This window comes from Lutjanus erythropterus, chromosome 12, assembly GCF_056507025.1.
Source record: "Lutjanus erythropterus isolate fLutEry1 chromosome 12, fLutEry1.hap2, whole genome shotgun sequence".
NCBI classification, from domain to species: domain Eukaryota; kingdom Metazoa; phylum Chordata; class Actinopteri; order Lutjaniformes; family Lutjanidae; genus Lutjanus; species Lutjanus erythropterus.
The window spans coordinates 27,700,309-27,717,908 of record NC_139328.1 but is presented as its reverse complement, the minus strand read 5'-3'; the positions used below and the strand labels follow the sequence as shown (position 1 = coordinate 27,717,908).

Here is a 17,600-nt window from a genome sequence, read left to right as displayed (position 1 = left end):
AATGTCATATGGAGGTCAGAAAAATACAAACATGGATAATTGTGGAAAGTAGGGGAGACCGGGAACTGTTGGAACACCAGGTTAAGGCTCATTAATGCTTACTTACAAAACTAAATATGTCCATTTTAAATGATTTGCATTCTTCCATTCATTCTTTTTGCTGGCATGGATGTAGAGCAACACACCTTAACTAGAGGGCGCCACTCAGAGTCAGAGGTTTCCCAAAAGAAAAAGAAGAAGAAACAAAAGTTTCTAACAACCACAAACATGGAGGTTGTAAAGTAGATGTAATAAAAAGAACTGAATACAGCATTGGAGGAAAGCTGTTCACTGGCACATGAAGCTGACTTCCATGCTGGAGTTTACTGGACCAAATGTTCAAAATAATACATCCCCCATTTTACAGCCGCTTTTTTCCACAATCTAAGTCTATGGGGAAAAGGTCTTTTTGAGTAGTTGAGCATCACGTGATATTGTCATTACACAGTTTGGCCACTATGTCAAATTGGCTACGTCGAAGCCCAGCGCTCCTCCTGGGGGCTTGAGTGGTAATAATGAGTCAGAAGTGGGGGCAGCGCAGCCTTTAAATACATCACAACATGTGGATAGAGAATTCGTTTCATGAACTGACTGATGACAAACATCATTTCCAATACTTTCAAATTATTAGAACTTCTTCGTTGTATCCTGCGGTCATGTCTTGCTTGAGCTATCATCTACACTGCTAACACTGACCCCACCATGGTTTGACTTGAAAAACCTTACAGCAGTTTCTCTAGTTTAATGTGATGCTTTGCATTCATGCTATCTTGAAGCCCACATTTACATTTACATCACAGTCAGCTATGTAATGGTTGCTTGGGGTGGGACTTAAAGGAGTGTGAGTAATGTGTGTACGCTGTCAGTTCTGGCCCCACAAAGCCTGGACCCCAGGGACAGCCATTTACATTCACCACAACTGTGACAGTGATTGAGCTTAATGTGACATAAGCACATTCATGAATACAAAACTACAATTTTGTGGTTTACACTGCAGACTAGTATCTCTGCTAAGAGTGACAATGTCTGTATCTTAGTTGCCCTGCTGTCCATGTGCTGTCTCTATGGATGCCCATTGTGGCCAAAAAAGGTCCTATAAGTCACTGTGAAAAACTTTCTCAAAATAATCACATATATACTAAGTCTTTATTTTGAAAGAGTAAGTCATTATTTTGAGAAAGTTTCTCATTGTTTTTAGATATTAATTTATTAATTTTTAGCATTAAGAAATGCAAATTAAAATATGTAATAAAAGTAAAGTCATCCTTAACCCTTAAATTAAATTCATTATTTACATGGACTTAAGATATTTGTTTTATTTGATGTCCTTGCTGTCCTGGCATTTGGCCCTAATGTAGTTTTATTTGTAGTAGACAAATATGGGTACCATGTGTCAAAGTTAAAGAGATATAGCTGTGTTAATGATGTTAACAAAAAGAGTTGCTACCATCCCCAGTCTCCCCTACTGTAACAACATTGTCTGACGCTCTTCCAGCTGCAGGCACAGTGCTCACCATCTGTACATGCCCCAAGTCTGTGTGTGTGGAAGCTGCATCTATATAAGCTTTAAAACTAGTGTGTATTTGTCATTTGTGTATTGGATTGTATTTAAGAGGCTGCCTCAGGTGTATGAGTGTGTGTGAGGAGGTGGAACAAAAACCGGGTGCACCTGACACCTGGGAAGCATAATGTACCATATGTGATCGGATCACATGGGTTTTCAGGCTTTGGAAACAAGAGAGTGCAGCAGTGATAACAACGTGATGACAAGGGGGATCCATATCAGTCTGTCTACACACCTCCATACAGTGTATGTGCAATGACGCTTGTACAATAATGACTGACATATCAGCCATAGGCAAGCCCAAACCCCACCCCACCCCCATTCAAACCGTACCCAGTATACAGCCAGCTGAAGACGGGACGAGATGAGATGGGACAAGGTGGTCTCAGGCAGCAGTTGTTTTTCTCCTCTCTCCAGTCTCAGTATGAGTCCGGAGTCTATTCTTGGTTCTCTGTGTAGGTGTTGAAGTGCTGAATCAGACTCAGCATGATGGAGGAGGAGGAGGACAGATGTGCCGCTGACAGTCCGTGAAAGAAACCTGCACCCTGAGTGGACAGTCAACAACCCACTGCACACTGACCACACTCACTCCCTTTCTGTCTCACACACTCGTCCACAAACTGAAGCTGGACCTTTTTTCCTGCAAGTATTCATGGGTGTCAAAAAACAGAGCAGGAGGCCTATAATCATGTAATGTCTACTGTCTAATGCTTTTTCACACTTGCCATCCTGTGGACTGAGGTAATCCACACAGCTGTTTGGTGTCAGGGATATTCTGTGACTCTATGAGGACATCTAGTGACGAATACCTGGTAATGTTTTATACAGTGAGCAGCTGCCATGCAGCAATCTCCTGGTATATTGGTATGGCAGGGGTGGATAATTGAATTTAATATATTTGAATTTGATTTCTGCAAACTGTTTCAAAAAAAGTAAGGACAGGAACAACAAAAGACTAGGAAAGTTGTTGAATGTTCAAAAAACATCTGTTAGGAACAGTTGACAGGTAAACTGATAAACTGGAAATGGGTGACAGTATCATGAATGGGCACAGTTAGGGTGTAGAGGGTAGGGGTATACTCGAAAAAGCTCAGTCGTTCACAAGCATGGATTGGACGAGGTTCACCACTCTGTGGAAAACTGCCTGCCAAACAGCTCAACTGTTTCTCAACATAAAACTGCAAGGAATTTAGGTAATTCAGCATGTACAATCCATAATATCATTCACAGATTCAGAAAATCTGGAGAAATCTCTGCATGTAGGTAGCAAGGACGAAAACCAACATTGAATGCCTATGACCTTTGACCCCCTCAGGCGGCACTTCATTAAAAACCCACAGTTGTACAAGAGAAAATTTGTTCAGCAAGCTTATGATATTGAGTTGAACCAACAACTCTCCAGTCACGCTGATATAATTTGGTTTCCTTTAATGTTTTCTCAGTTTGATGAGTCATTTAATTTCACACAAAGAACTTCCAGCTGCAGCTGCTCCTGTTGGAGCTACTTTGTCTGGTAAAAAGATGATAATATAATAAGAATTCAACAGAAAAGGTGTGTGTGGACTGGGCTAATCAAGAGGTCTGAGTAACAACAAAGATGAATAGAACTCAAATAGAAAAGAATTTGATTCAATCTGCTGTTGGCTCATTTAGCTTCTGAAGCCTTCTGAAAATGAATTATTTAAAAAAAAAAAAAAAAAGTTTGATTAACTAGAATAAATAAAGGTTGTATATTTATGTTATGTTAATGAGGAAAGATAAGTTGAAACCACTAATTTCCCGCATGATATTTAACAGTGGCCACCTTGGTTGTTTCTGGCAGGAACCACAACAAGTAAAACTAATCTCTTTAAAATACAGGTTATATGTTGTCTCCAGCAGACCACAGCCTCTGGTATATCTTCACCTCCAGACTCTGATAACTTCCTCTGTTCACACTTCTTCTTCTGGTGTCATGCAGTGTTCACTAGAGTGATTTATTGTTGGTCTTAGAACGGCCCTCCTTGATTCCCAACAATGACACGCCCCAGCATATTTTGCACTCTCATTCTACTGTCATCAGTATTACAGACACATTGCAAAATGTAGAGGAAAAGTTCAAGATAAAGCAGACTGTCAAACAAGAGCACAGGTTTGTTTGTTTTTGTAATCCCTTGGCTCAGAACTCGCCAGTCACAACGTCATATTGCAGTTGTAAGGACTTGTCTCTCATATTTATCTGTATGGATAATCTACATTCATAAAACTTTTTTGAGTTAAAACAACTACTGACATGCTCATGCAAAGACACAGCAGACATCAATGTCATGATATAACATAATATAATATAATATGTCTAAAATGATTATGAGTTCAGTTCTCAGTAGTGAGCCTGGGTCTGCTGACACCACTAACACGTCAGCTTGACCTGATGTGTGATACAGGAAACTGTGGCCTGTCTGGTCTCTGCTCACCTCCACAGAGGACACTGATTTTCTGGATGCCTTCCATTTAGGTTTACCTACTGGCTCACCAGCATGGCTTTCTGGGGCAGGTCAAAAGGACGGAGCCATCATTAATTAATATTATCACTTGCACCAGGGCTTGTCCCGCCAAGTCCAAATGTCTGCCATAAAAAAGGATTGTAAGTGCAATAAAAGCTGATATGGCTGCATTGTTCAGCGTATATTGATCAGCCTTATAGCTGTAATTAGCTACCTATAGTTAATCATCTATTCTATGCATGTGTTCAAGCAATGATAAATCTACCTCAAATTATAGAAGAAAAACTGAGGAGATGACCACCCATATGCAATCACATCACCCTCTCTTGAGATTTGATTTATGAGATAAATTATACTTTTTTGTGAGATAAATGAGTAATTCAAATGAGTATTTCAATTTTGTAACAGCAACTTATGTTTTCTGCTTTGCAAGTCGGTCCTACATTGAGAGTCTCCCTTAACTAAAACTATATGGCCTTTTTCACAGCAGCCATATTGATATGAAGTAGCAGGGTAAACACACGTGTTACCAATTATACTAATTAAGGTCCTGTTGCATTCAGTGTAGCTTTCAGGTGAGCAGACAATAGCAGCACCTGGACCTGAATGTAATTAGCATCACAGGTAACACCAATGTTTACCTGACTATTTTACGTCATAATGATCTATTTTACCTATTTTACCTATTTTACCTATTTTTACTACTTGTATTGTACTACTACTATTTGGATTTCTACTTAAATTGTACTTTAAGTATCAAAAGTGCTCATCATCCAGAAAAAATGGTCTCCACATCGTAGATGTTATATTATTACAGCCTACATTAAATTTAAAAAAATGTATTATTATTACTGATGCTGTGATACATACATATAATATGTATTTATCACAATACATAGGCTCCAATTAATAATGTATTCATTATTTTAATATTAATTTGTCATGACCCATTTCATATATGTCTAAAGAATGGAAAAAAACCTATTCCATACATTTACTTGAAAAATAATTTAAGCAATGAATCAATTATTATTATTTTGTAGATTTACCAACTGTTTAATCAACTAATTCAGTAGCTCAAATAAAACTGTTATCACTAATTTACTGTCAACAGACCAATTAGATATTGAACATCCAACATAACTGTGATTACATATTGTGAATTCTATTATGGTACCAATCTTCTCTCCACAATAAACATGTTTGAATGGCTTTGTGGTAAGTTTATTATAATAAACAAAAAAGTAAAACTAGGTGTGAAAAAATTTAAACAAATAAAAAATAAATAAAAATAAAAACTAAACTATGTAAAATCGTTGTATAGGCTAACCAGCAACTAAATGTGTCAATGATAAATGTAGTGCAATAAAAAGTAAATATTCCTCACTCAAATATAGTTGAGTATATCTATAAAGTAGTATCCTGTACTAAAATATGGCAGTCTATCTCCAGTTTGTTAGTTACCGACAGTTTATGGTTGAATCCTGACTCATAAAGTTGGCTTGTCCTGCTCATCACTCTGGTGAGGGTGTCCCATAGTTTAGCTGGTTACTATGGTAACGTGCTTTAGCTGCATCGCTCACCTGGTGTTTAATGCGCATGTCAGATAAGTGGAACCGATTGTTTGAGGAAATGTTGCAGAGGAGCACTGTACTGCAACGCTGACAAGTGAAACCGGACGTCTCCGTGACATTTAGCACACATTAGCTGTAAACTGTCATGTAAATAATTTTCCAGGACAGAATCTGGACAGTGCTTGCGGTTACCACGCCCTCGTTGCACGTACGTGCGTTACGTAACCCTGTACGCCCGCTGTCACATCTACATTTGAGTCGGAAACTTCAGTGCGGTCGGTCTGTGGCTGTCTGAACTACCAACGTCGTATTCTGCATCTTTAAGGTTTGTTAAACGCTTATATATTTTTATGAGGTGTCTGCGTTTTTGTGTTTCCTCTCAGACTTGTAGGTCTGACATTTGTGACGCCGCTTGAAAAAATGACCTTTCGTTTATATGGCGTCCTTGCTCTCCACTTTTGGTTTTACAACCTCCTTTCTCGTTTGCAGATTTGTAAATCGTTTGTTTGATAAGGCGCAAAGAGGCACACAAACAGCAGCATGTGATGCATTCATAAGCATGAAAAAGCAGCATTTTGTGTTATTTATTTGCACAGGAAGAAACTCCTCCCTCCTCTTAGTCATAACAAAAACGAATAGCTAGAATAAAAATAACTCAAGTAAAAGTTTTTATCTTCAAATTCAGTCAAAAGCTGAATTTATGGAACTGTTTAAACATACACTTTTTATTTGGAATAACCTAAACTAATTCGGCTCTGTTACTTTCCCTTTTTCAAGTTTGTCAGGATGGTTGTACTTTCCAAAGAGTATGGATATGTGGTGCTGACTGGTGCTGCCAGTATATTGATGATTGGACATCTGGCCTTTAAAGTTGGCAAAGCCCGCAAGAAGTACAACGTGCAGGTGAGTAGTAGAACTGGAATTCAGATATAGTAGATTGCAGTCCACTCCTTCTATTCACACTGTTTCAAATCTGCACTCACTCTTTTAAACACCACCACACTCACGCACAGTTTGTTGACTTTGTTTACATAGTTTCATGCTTTAGGCACTGCACCCTTTTTGGGGCTTTTGTAAAGCACATTGAATTGCCTGTACCAATAAACTTGCCTCGTCTTGCAGTATCCTCAGATGTACAGCGACGACCCAGAAACTGGAAACATTTTCAACTGCATCCAGCGTGCACACCAGAACACGTACGTATGAGCTGAAATATGGCTAATACAACCCATACAACTAATACAACAAGCTGGTTGATATTGCATCACATTTTCATGATTCATAGCGACAGTGGAATAAAGAGGTGAAAGTTAACATGCTGTTATCATCTCTCACCAGCCTGGAGGTCTACCCCGCCTTTCTTTTCTGCCTCACTGTCGGTGGTTTACATTGTCCAGTAAGTTGATTTTTGCACCGTCATACTACTGTAACATCAACGAACATGTGTCATAAAAAATATGCATGCAAAGTCTTTAGCAATTAAACCAAGACTGACTTTTTTTTTAAACTGATAGGATAATTATATGCAGAAATCTGGAGGAAATGTCCTCTTCATTAGGGTTTGGTATCGTTTGGATTTTAACAAATTCTAATTATGATTTTGCTTATCAGTTTGTTTCTTAACAATTCTCAGTTCAGATTCACTGAGTGTTCTCCTGCATTTTTCACAGCAGAATTGTGTCAAATGCTAATTACTGTGGAAAAATATTACCAGGGGAAACACTGAACTAAGAGAGTATCCCATCTTTGTAAAGCATTTTGCAGCAAAGCATTTGCGTTTGAGGTCGATGCTATTTGAGGTGATTGTTACAAGTCTCACACAATTTGTGCTGTTCACCTGCTAGCCAAGCAGCTTCACAAGGGGTGAGTAGGTGAACTGAGAATAATGCTAGACTCACAATGTATGAAGACATACATTCATTCAACTCGCATGGGCTGCAGGAATGAGTCCTATATCATGGAAACTAGTTAGATTATTAGCACTTCTGGTCTTGAAGTCGATGCATTTTTTTGGACAAGTTTTAGGTTAGATGGCTTAAAAAAGGTGTGTGGTTCAAGAGCTCAAGAGATCTTCACCTTTTGTTCTGTGGCATAAAATACGTCAGTAAATACCCCAATAGTGAATTCTGAAACTTTCATGTGCCTTTAAAAAGGCGGTTCCTAAGAAGTGGCTAAATGATACTACAGAGGTTGATGGTGACATTGAACAACGTAACGCTTCACAGTAGTCACTTAGTGGCGGTGATGCTGAGTTAGATGACTGGGGTGTAGTTCTTTTGTAGCTTTATGTTTTTACCTCTGTTGATTGTATTTATGCTTAAAAAAAACATAAATGTGGTGTCCATTTGTGAAGACGATCTTGATGAACAAAACATGACTTTTGTTTAAGCTGATTTTCTGCACTACTCCAAAATCCAGTGGAAAAATCCTGTTGGCCTTTTGTTGAAGAAACCAGTCTTAGAAACATAGTTTGTCCTTGCAACATGCAATTGTAGCATAACAGCCTTACTGGTACATTATAGTTGCAAAGTTACCGTCAGTTACGTTGCTGCTACGTTGTTGAAAGTGGTGGAAACATTGAAACAACATACTGACAATGTTAAAAAATAACTTGCTGGTGATAACACTTCACTTGGTAGGTTGTTACAGTGTCACTTTGTAAATGTTTTGTTGCAACTACGTTCCTGCAGTGACTGTGCCAATAGGGAGAGTGATGCCAACTTCCAGGTTGGCCTACAGAAATGTGTCATCCCTGCACCACTCTGTGTATGCTGACAGATAGACAGGTTGATATATGGTAATTGTTTGTAGTACATGGTTTAATATAAAACTAGTGCAAGTGAAATTTGTGTAGGAATTGCTAAGCAAAATTGAAATGAAGACATCTTAAAGATTCCTTTGGAATTGTAATTTGGGAATCAATTCTTGTTGGGAATTGGTTCTTGATGCCAAACTCCACTCTTCATATAAAAGCCTGTCTTATCTGAGTGTGTTACCTTTGCTTGTGTGTATCTAACCATCACAGCGTCTCGCCAGTGGACTTGGAGTTGTTTGGATTATAAGCAGAGAGGTGTACGCACATGGTTACTCCACAGGAGGTGAGATAACAATTTATGTTTAATTTACAATTTCTGTTTCGGCAACATAAAAAGCAGGATGTAACAGGTGCTACTATTATTTTTACTCTTCCTCTCAATCAGATCCTAAGAAAAGAATGCGTGGAGCATTCGGGAACATAGCTATGCTGGGGTTGATACTGACCACAATCAACCACGGCCGCCACCTGCTTGGCTGGACGGGTCCACGGTACGGCCCCTTCCGTCAAACTAACTGCTAGTAGTGAGGAGGAAATCTTCAGGATGGGCTCACTCAGTCATTCGCTTTTTAATCAAAGCCACTATAATGTACCCATATATCTTTAAAACATGTATGTTAACCTCTGACCAATTTAAGACTTGAAGTTAGGCGAGGTTGATGCTGTAAAGTGACCTGACCGGTTCTTCAGAAAGGGAAACACCTCATTTAGGATAACAGACGTGGCACTCCCACAATATGTCTGTCCTGTCAGTTTGTCTTGATAGCATTTTCACCTGTGCCCTTATTTAGACATTTGAAGTTAGACGGCCTCATGACTTTCCATATCATGTATTTTTGCAATAAACAAATGAAGATGCTGTAATAAAAAGTTAATTTTTAGAGGGAATTTAGCCGTCCATGTTTGACTGACAGTCCATTTGTACATTAATGAATACCTTAAAAAGGTTTGTCAAAAATATTGTTGTTCACGAGTAACAAAACTATAATTCCAGTCATGATGATTGTCTTTTTTAATTTTTTTGAGCTGTTGTTTGTCATTCTGAAAACAGGGTCTTTGCCATTTGTCATACTGATGATATTAAATATTATACATTGGTTAAATACAATTGTGTGGTTTTTATTGTTAGCTGAGGGGGTATTGATTGAATGTGTGTCTTAACACTGGTGTGTGTTTAAGGGAGTGGCTTTCTTTTTATTAAAGCCGAGTTCGAAGTCCGCAATACAAGTCTGGGAAGGTGGATTTATATCTCACTCTGCAGAGCTGTTGGACTCAAATCCAACTGCCCTTCATACGATGACACAGCATAATGCTTTATACCTCACCAATGTACCATTAGTGCTTCAATAAGGTCTCACCCTCTCTGCATATGCGACTTGTGATCCATAGCGTTGTGTTTCTGTTTTATTATCAAACAAGAAATCATCATATCAATAAATTCTTACAGCCCACATTTCAATGACACATCATCGTACTTCACTGTAACTCACACTATGCGTAAAAACTGATACAACAGCATAGTTCCTGCACATTTGCATGATACTCCAGCTAATACAGATACATGTAACGACAATCTGAACTCGTGCCTCTTGTCATCGTCTCCACTTAAAGCATTTGAGCTAACACCTTGTGCAAAAACATTCTTTATAAATACTTTACAACACATTGAACAATACTAGTGTGTTTTACCTTTACAATTTACTCATATTAAAGTGTTTATTTAGTGTAACAAGGTCTCATCTCACTCTGTGCACTGGTGGATTGAACATTCATTGAAAATAGAATAACCAAATTCAAGTTTTATATACTGGCATCAGAACATGATGACACAAGTTTCATTACACGTGCAACTACACAGTAAAAGTACATTTTCCACATGTAATTTAGGGTAAAGAATTTGAACAACTGAATTCTGAGAGGTTCCTACTCTGTAAGAGAATTGGTGTCTGTTTTCCCAAAGATATGGCTTTGCTTCAGATTTTTGTGGAGCTTTCCTGCTCAGTTTTAAGACAGCACGTGCAACCTGGCAATTTGTTTTGAAAGTGCACTTCACTCATATTTGGTCACCTATGGGATCATAATTTATATTCCTCAATTACATTAGGCATGTTGGCAACTTTCCTATGTGTCTTTTTGAAGCACTTAATATCCTCACTCTTCTTGTCTGTCTGCTCACTCTCCTGTATTTCTCGCAGGATAACCTGAGGTTGTGTTTTAATTACAATGGAGGACTTCATGCAACCTTGATCCACATTACCTTATATGTCCTCTAGGGGGCACTGTAACCATTCATGCCACTTTTAAAGTGCTGTGCGTACAAGAGGAGTCAGTCAGGGGTGCAGAGGTACTATTAACTCGCCTCAGGAGAGAAAGAAAACAAAAGGTTTCCACCGGACTGAAGATCTCCACCGGAAACTTAAAGGGAATGTGGAAAAAAGTACTTCTGAAACCTCCCATATAAAAGACTTTCTCATGGAACCTCATTTTGACCCAAAACTCACAACTCATCTGCAGGGATGCAGCTGCATCCAGGCAAAGGCTTTTCTCGGATCTGCACTGGTCTCCTTTTGGTGTCTGCTTTGCTTCTGTTCTCTGAGTAATAATGGCTGACAGGATGCTTCCTTCAGTAGGTGTATCTGGAGAGTGGCGTGTCCTCCATCAAATCATCCTGGACAACATAATAAAACAGGAGAACTTTTAGAGTGGTACACTTGTTAAAGACAACTTAACAAAGGTGCAAAAAATGCAAAAAGGTGAATGTTTATACACTCAATTTTGTGACTTTTTTCTAAGTATATCTGATGACATCTATTGACCCCTGAAGTCACAAAAAAAAATCATTTTAGTCATAATCTTGTGCGCACAGGACTTGAAGGGTCTCTGTAGATAAGCATAAGGAGTTGTAAGTATATATAATAATATATGATTTACAGACTGTCACAGACTGTAAGAACGGTCTGTAACATCAGATTAAGCCATTTTCTCTGTCATACATGTCTGTTAAAGTAAAAAGTAAATATAAAATAACTTTAATTAAAAAAATAAAAATAAATAATTCCACATCAGCAGCGGTGCAGAAATACTTTTAACATGAGGGTGATGAAGAAACACTAAGTGACTACTATTAATAGACACACACGGACCTTTATGGATAACAAAAAAACATGGTGGACTGGTCCTTTAATCGCAAAATCAGGGAGGGCATTTTAACAACCTTCCTGTATTGTAATATTTGAATGCAGAGAAGTGTGTGTTACCATGGGTAGATCCTGCAGTCGATGGAACTCTGGGTGGTTTGTCCGCTGGCGGAACTTGAGGAAGAGGATGACGAAGACGATGGCGGTGGTGACAATGAACACTGAGAGCAGACCAGCCAGCAGCGGGTCTAGAGGGGAGCTGGAGCGAGAGCGAGGTCCCTTAGAGTCTAAAGGACACAAAAATGGACAAATGTAATAAAACATAATGAGAAAATAAATCTAATCTCTCTTCTGTCTCATCACCTCACCTTCATCGCCAACATTCAGCTCAGAAGGGGCCTCCTGGTGCGTTGGCCCCACAGGCCCCCGGCCCGGAGCTGAGGTCAGAGGGTGTCCTGTGGTGGTTGGCTGTGCAGTGGCTGTGGTCAGTGATTCAGACCGTGGCTGGACGGTGGAGGCGTGGGCTGTGGGGCGTGTATCCGGCACCGTGAGGGCCGCAGGCTGAGATGAAAAGGTGGTGAGGGGGTCTGGGGTCAGGAGGGCTCCGCCTTTGGTGGTGGAGAGGTGCTGCAGATGGGTGGTGGCGGCGCTCTGTGCGGCCGACGTGGATGAAAGGCCGTCTGCAGCAGCTGAAAGTGGGGATGTGAGGGCAGTGCTGTATCAATTCAAAACAATACAGAGGATTCTTCAAAGGAAACGAAGCGTGCACTCAGCAGCCAGAGGAAACTCTACACCACCCTGCTCATGAAAACCGATCACTCCCACTGACATTCATGTTTCTGTGGACACGTGCCACCAATCCTGCTCAACAACGCCAATAAACCCTGTTAAAAACAGAGCCGGCATGATGGCAATGACCCGTTTCACACAATGTTTGTATTTTTATGCATTAAATCAGCAGCATAATAATGGTGGTGTCGGATATCACACTTTGTTCACTACTGCATCTTTCCAGTTTGTGTTTGATTCAAATAAACAACAGGTATCCAACACACATGTCCTCCACTTAGGGCTGAGCAATATATTGACATCATATCAATATCTATGATATAAGGCTAGATATCATCCTAGATTTTGGATGTCTTAATATTGTACTATGGAATAAATGTTGTTTTTTCCTGGTTTTAAAAGCTGCACTACAGTAATGTTACACTAATGTCATTTTCTGAACTCACCAGAATGCTGTAGCTGTTGTAGCCTCCACATTACTGATGATTACTTATATAAAAAAAATCATATTGAAAACAATAAATAAAAACCAATATTGTAGCAATATTGATATTGAGGTATTAGATCAAAAATGATGTCATCCATTGTGCTCAGCCCTATTGTATAATCTGTTGAGGAATTTATTCTACAGATATGCAGCATATTCTTTATCACTATTTGATCATTTACAGCATGTTGTTTTAAAGAAATGTATATATTTGTTTTATATATTTTATATATTTTTTTATTTATATATTTGTTTTTATTTATATATAAATGTGTATATATTTTTATTTTATTTTATTTATTTATTTTTTGCCTTACTTTGCCATGAAGATATTAGAATAAATTGTTTATGGGGTGGAGAACCTAAACCATGCAGTATTTTATTTAAAAAAAAAAATAGAGACATTGGTCATAAACAAAAAAAAAAAGAAAAAAGAAAAAAGAAAAAAAATCAACACTCAATAAGTTATAATTTTACATCACATTGCAGTGGTGATATAAGTATGTTTGTTTGCTTTTTGTCCAGTACTTTGAATGCTTCTTTTTACAGCTGACAGAGTGGTTGTATGTTTGGTATGGTATGTATCTGAAACTGCTGAATGAAAATGAAGATAAACACACCAGGTTCGCTGCCTTTTCCCTCTTTCAACACCAGTATATTCTTACTCAGCTTTAAACACATGTGTCTGTTTACATCATGTTTGACAGCTCAGGCTGACAGCTGGGGAGGGGGCTGGGAGAGTGGTGTGTTCATGGAACTTTGTACATTCTGTAACTTACAAGCCAGACTACCTGTCTGCTGTTCACATGTGTGGAACAGACTGAAGGGACAGGCTGTCATTAGTGCTCCTGTGGGAAAGATGGCGCCGAGATAATGGAAAAGTAGGGCTATTATTTCATCATAATACAACACTGATACTTGGCATTATTGGAAAGACATCCTTGTCACAAAATCAGAATCAGTGATGCCATTTTGAGCTTTTGAAGTGAGAAACTGCAACAGCAGATTTTTGCCAAGTGACAATCTCCACATTATTGTGCAGAGACAGACAGAGAAGTGACAACAACAACTAAAAAGGGGGGCAGGAGTGTGATCTGGATGGCATCATGTCAGATTGTTTGTTATTTCTGAGCTGCTCAAAGACGCAACTAGGCATCGGAAGAGGGGTTATATATATCTGATCTCAAATTAGGTTATTCTCAATGTTGGTCCAGTCATGTGGGGGTCACTATGTTCCTGGATTGCTGCTGGCAATGGAACTGAGTCTGAGCAGGGAGTCTGTGTTTGCAAACAGATTTTAGTGTGTGGGATGTTTTATTTTAGGAACAGACTGGAAAATGATCGAAATGATGACTAAAATTTCTATATTTCCAATTGTCAACTTTTAAGAAAATGAGGTGTATAAACAATGTGTGCAGGTTTGTGTCAGTTACCTGAAGGTGAAGCAGCAGCAGGGTGTGCAGTGATGACGGCGGGTGCGTCCGTGTGTCGAGGTGTGGTCAGCGCAGAGCCTGTGGTCAACACGTGTGTTTTATATTCTGCAGTTGTCAAAGTCTCTGAACGGACCGTCCCCTTGGTCTTGGTAATGGTAGCAGCTTGAGTTGAGGTTTCATCCCTGCCTGCAGGACTGTCTGTTCCCTGTTGCATCTCATTCCCAGGATCCTCTGTCAGGTCAGGAGGTTCTGAGCTTCCAGCATGACTCGTTGGGAGAGGAGCCAGAGTGAGGACAGGAGGTGAAGCACTGCTCTGACCTATGAAATAAAACAGAAATCATAATCAATCTGTTGTTTTGTTCATAAAACTATGTCTTAGAAATTCCTCTTACAGTTCCTAAGAGGGTAAAGTGAAATATTCATCTTTTTTTTCTGACCAACAGTCCAAAACCAAAATAAATTCACTTTATTATTACTGAAAACTGAAATACATTTGGAGGCAGAGATGTCTGGCATTTTTCCTTAAAGATTCAATGTGTAAGAACTGGTCACGTGTTGAATTCATGCTCCAAACAAATAGGGGGCAGCATATCACTACGAGTAACTGCTAACTGTAGCTGCTGGTAACTAGTAAGCCGTGCAGCTAGCCTTACCTATGTCCTGCGTCAAATGTCATTAAAGGGACAGTTCACAACAAAATCTAAAAATACATATTTTACTCTTACCTGTAGTGCTATTTATCCATCTTGATGGTTTTGGGGTGTGATGCTGATTTTTCGAGATATCTGCTGTAGAAATGTCTGCCTTCTCTCTAATATATTGGAACTAGATGCCACTTGACTTGTGGTGTTCAAAGGGCCAAAAAACATTAAAAAACTCAACAGCTATGTTTTTTTCAGAGATATGTACCTAGATTATGATTTGTAGGACAAGGCATCTCTGAAAATTGAAAATTGCAGTAGGCCATAATGCAATCTCAATAAAATTTAGATTAATCATTCAGCCCTTGAAGGATGCCATTAATATTTACCACCTGCGTTGTCATGAGCATGAACCTGTCCTCCCTGAGTAGATGCATGCTTCCTTCTGTGTGGTGCTGGTGGGTGTAGTTATATGTGAAACTGCTCACAACAAGGTCGGTGGATTATCTTGAGTAACTGTTGAGTTTTTCAAATGTATGTTTGTAGTGCTATCTATTTCCGTTTAATTAGACAGAAGGCAGACATCTTTACAGTAGATATCTCCAAATCTCTGCAACTCACACCAAAACTGCCTAGACAAATAAATAGCACTACAGGTAATAGGAAAAAATAGGTATCTTTGATTTGTGAGTGAACTGTCCCTTTAATGATGAAAATGAGTTGGACACAAATCAGATTAAAATTATAGAGGGAAATGTTCACCCTGTTGCTCAGAGAAACTCAAAATGATTTAGCGCACCCTGCTAAAGTTAATTAAAGAAGTGGATATAATTTAGTAATGATGAAATGCCACCAACAGCCTGCAGCTCTCTGTGAACTTTCTATAAGATCAATAGACTGTCCAGAGCATCATGTGCTGAATAACGAGTCCAACTCACGTCAGCAGTGTGTCCTCATCACACAAAGACACACTCACCGGGGATGACACCTTACCTCTTGTCTGCGATGAGCCGGTAAGGACCACTAACACGCCAAACACCAGATTCATTTCAAATCTCATCTCCTCCGCGGCCTTCTCCTGCTGATTACAGTAAAACAGGCACCGCAGCGGACTCTTCGCGGCTCTGCTTTGCTTTGTAGCTCTGAGGTTGTTTCCGTTACGTGATTTGACAGGGCACATCATCAGCGCTAAAAATATCCTGAGGGAGTCGGGCAGAAGAGGAGCAGGGGTGGGGCTGCATGGCGGCGGCAGGCGGCGGTGCCAGAGCAGAGAGACGGGCGCGCTTTGCTCTAAACTAGAGTCGTCACTGGTCCCACTGCGCATTCATCTGTGTATTTCCCCTGTCAGGATCACTCATCTCTGTATCTATTCCTCTGAAAAAAAAAAATGCATCAGTTTGCGGCCGCTGTCGCTGTCTGCTCCAATCAGATGTCAGTGCGTCAGTTGTGTGCGTCAGGAGCGCTTGTTGTAGAGCGCTGTAGTGTTGAACACTGTCAAGCTGTGGGCAGCCCAGGTAAAAAGTATTATACTTCAGCGTATTAGAAATATAATGTAACAGTACAAAAGTGAGTACACTTAAGTGTACTTGTACTTTTTATTTTTAAATTTAAAGTAAAGCGTACTTCAAAATATAAAAGTTCAACTTCAATGTAGTTAAAATAAATATAATTCTTCATTACTTAAAGTGGTATTTCAGTGTACTTACGAGAGTCCTTTGTAGTACACTATTGGTATGGTTTAATAAAGTGTACTTTAATTTCACTTCATTAGAAATGGAAGCAAGGTTACAAAAGTGCACTTCATATTATATAAAGGTGTACCTCAGTGTAATTTGAAAAAGTAACACAAACAGTAAACATTAACTTCCTTAAATATACACGGATATATAATTTGCGGCTGGGTTGCAACAAGGATTAATGTTGCACAAAACTTTAAAACTAACTTAAAATGGGGAAAGATTAAAGGTCAACCTCTGTTTAAATTTCAGTTTAAACTTTACTCTGAAATGTGATTTAATATAATTCTGTTGCTCCAAAACGTCAATGTAAAATGTGATCCAGTATTAACTTTAAAAGGATAGTTCACTCAAAAATGAAAATTCAGTCATGCTAATTGAGGGTCGGTTTACTTTGTTAGTCCATAAAACACTTCTGGAGATTCACAGAAAAACAGCACTGTAGAATCTCCCAAACAGTGTGAGTAAATGGTGACTAGTTTTGAAAGGTAAAGAACATCTGGGGGGAAAAAAAGAAAAAAGAAAAAACATAAAATTCAAGTCTCTTAAAGTCCCAACATGCCATGTACCATCACCCACACACTCCCAGTTCAGACAGTGTGTATACGCAGGAATTTGGCCCTAAGATAATAATCTACAGTGAAGATTAAAAAAAAATCTAAAAATAATAATAATAAAATAATTTAAAAAACAAATGGTGTAAATAACATTTTTAGTCAACTTGGCGTTTTGGGGGTTTAGGAGTCGTGGATTACAGCAAAGGTGGATTGAGCAAAATAATTCTCTGCAGTTTTAGCCATCTAGCAAACAATATGAAGTTTTTTGTATGTTTGTTTGTTTGTTGTTGTTGTTGTTGTTGTTGTTGTTGTTTTTTTGCCCTTAGCTTGAATTTATTATTTATT

The 17,600-nt window shown here is 38.9% G+C and overlaps 2 protein-coding genes across 3 annotated transcripts; one reads left to right on the top strand and one right to left on the bottom strand.

Moving 5' to 3' along the window:
• Window positions 1-5,810: 5,810 nt before the first annotated feature.
• mgst3a (microsomal glutathione S-transferase 3a) lies at window positions 5,811-9,583 on the top strand. Its single transcript, XM_084731956.1, has 6 exons — window positions 5,811-5,985; window positions 6,438-6,563; window positions 6,783-6,856; window positions 6,999-7,056; window positions 8,686-8,758; window positions 8,861-9,583. The coding sequence occupies exons 2-6, from the start codon at window positions 6,447-6,449 to the stop codon at window positions 8,995-8,997; spliced, it is 459 nt and encodes a 152-aa protein (XP_084588082.1). The 5' UTR covers window positions 5,811-5,985; window positions 6,438-6,446; the 3' UTR covers window positions 8,998-9,583.
• A 265-nt stretch (window positions 9,584-9,848) lies between these two features.
• On the bottom strand, window positions 9,849-16,404 carry LOC146318120 (uncharacterized). Of its 2 annotated transcripts, none has more exons than XM_084731955.1 (5): window positions 15,956-16,404; window positions 14,356-14,639; window positions 11,981-12,329; window positions 11,733-11,899; window positions 9,849-11,143 (listed from the first exon to the last, which is right to left on the bottom strand). In XM_084731955.1, exons 1-5 carry the CDS (start codon window positions 16,284-16,286, stop codon window positions 11,099-11,101), a joined length of 1,176 nt encoding a protein of 391 aa, XP_084588081.1. In that variant the 5' UTR covers window positions 16,287-16,404; the 3' UTR covers window positions 9,849-11,098. The 2 variants fall into 2 exon arrangements, with proteins under 2 accessions (XP_084588081.1, XP_084588080.1); XM_084731954.1 differs by having other exon boundaries at window positions 11,981-12,301; window positions 14,322-14,639; window positions 15,956-16,391.
• Between the last annotated feature and the right edge of the window lie 1,196 nt (window positions 16,405-17,600).

Bases quoted from the DNA above. Each gene is read 5' to 3' on its own strand.
- mgst3a (XM_084731956.1), top strand. From the start codon at position 6,447: ATGGTTGTACTTTCCAAAGAGTATGGATATGTGGTGCTGACTGGTGCT. The intron at 6,564-6,782 runs GTGAGTAGTAGA...CTCGTCTTGCAG, and splicing joins GCAAGAAGTACAACGTGCAG to TATCCTCAGATGTACAGCGA. The intron at 7,057-8,685 runs GTAAGTTGATTT...TAACCATCACAG, and splicing joins TCGGTGGTTTACATTGTCCA to CGTCTCGCCAGTGGACTTGG.
- LOC146318120 (XM_084731954.1), bottom strand. From the start codon at position 16,286: ATGCGCAGTGGGACCAGTGACGACTCTAGTTTAGAGCAAAGCGCGCCC. The intron at 12,302-14,321 runs GTAACTGACACA...CCCCACTTTCAG, and splicing joins TGCTGCTGCTTCACCTTCAG to CTGCTGCAGACGGCCTTTCA. The intron at 11,144-11,732 runs GTAACACACACT...TATGTTGTCCAG, and splicing joins GACTGCAGGATCTACCCATG to GATGATTTGATGGAGGACAC.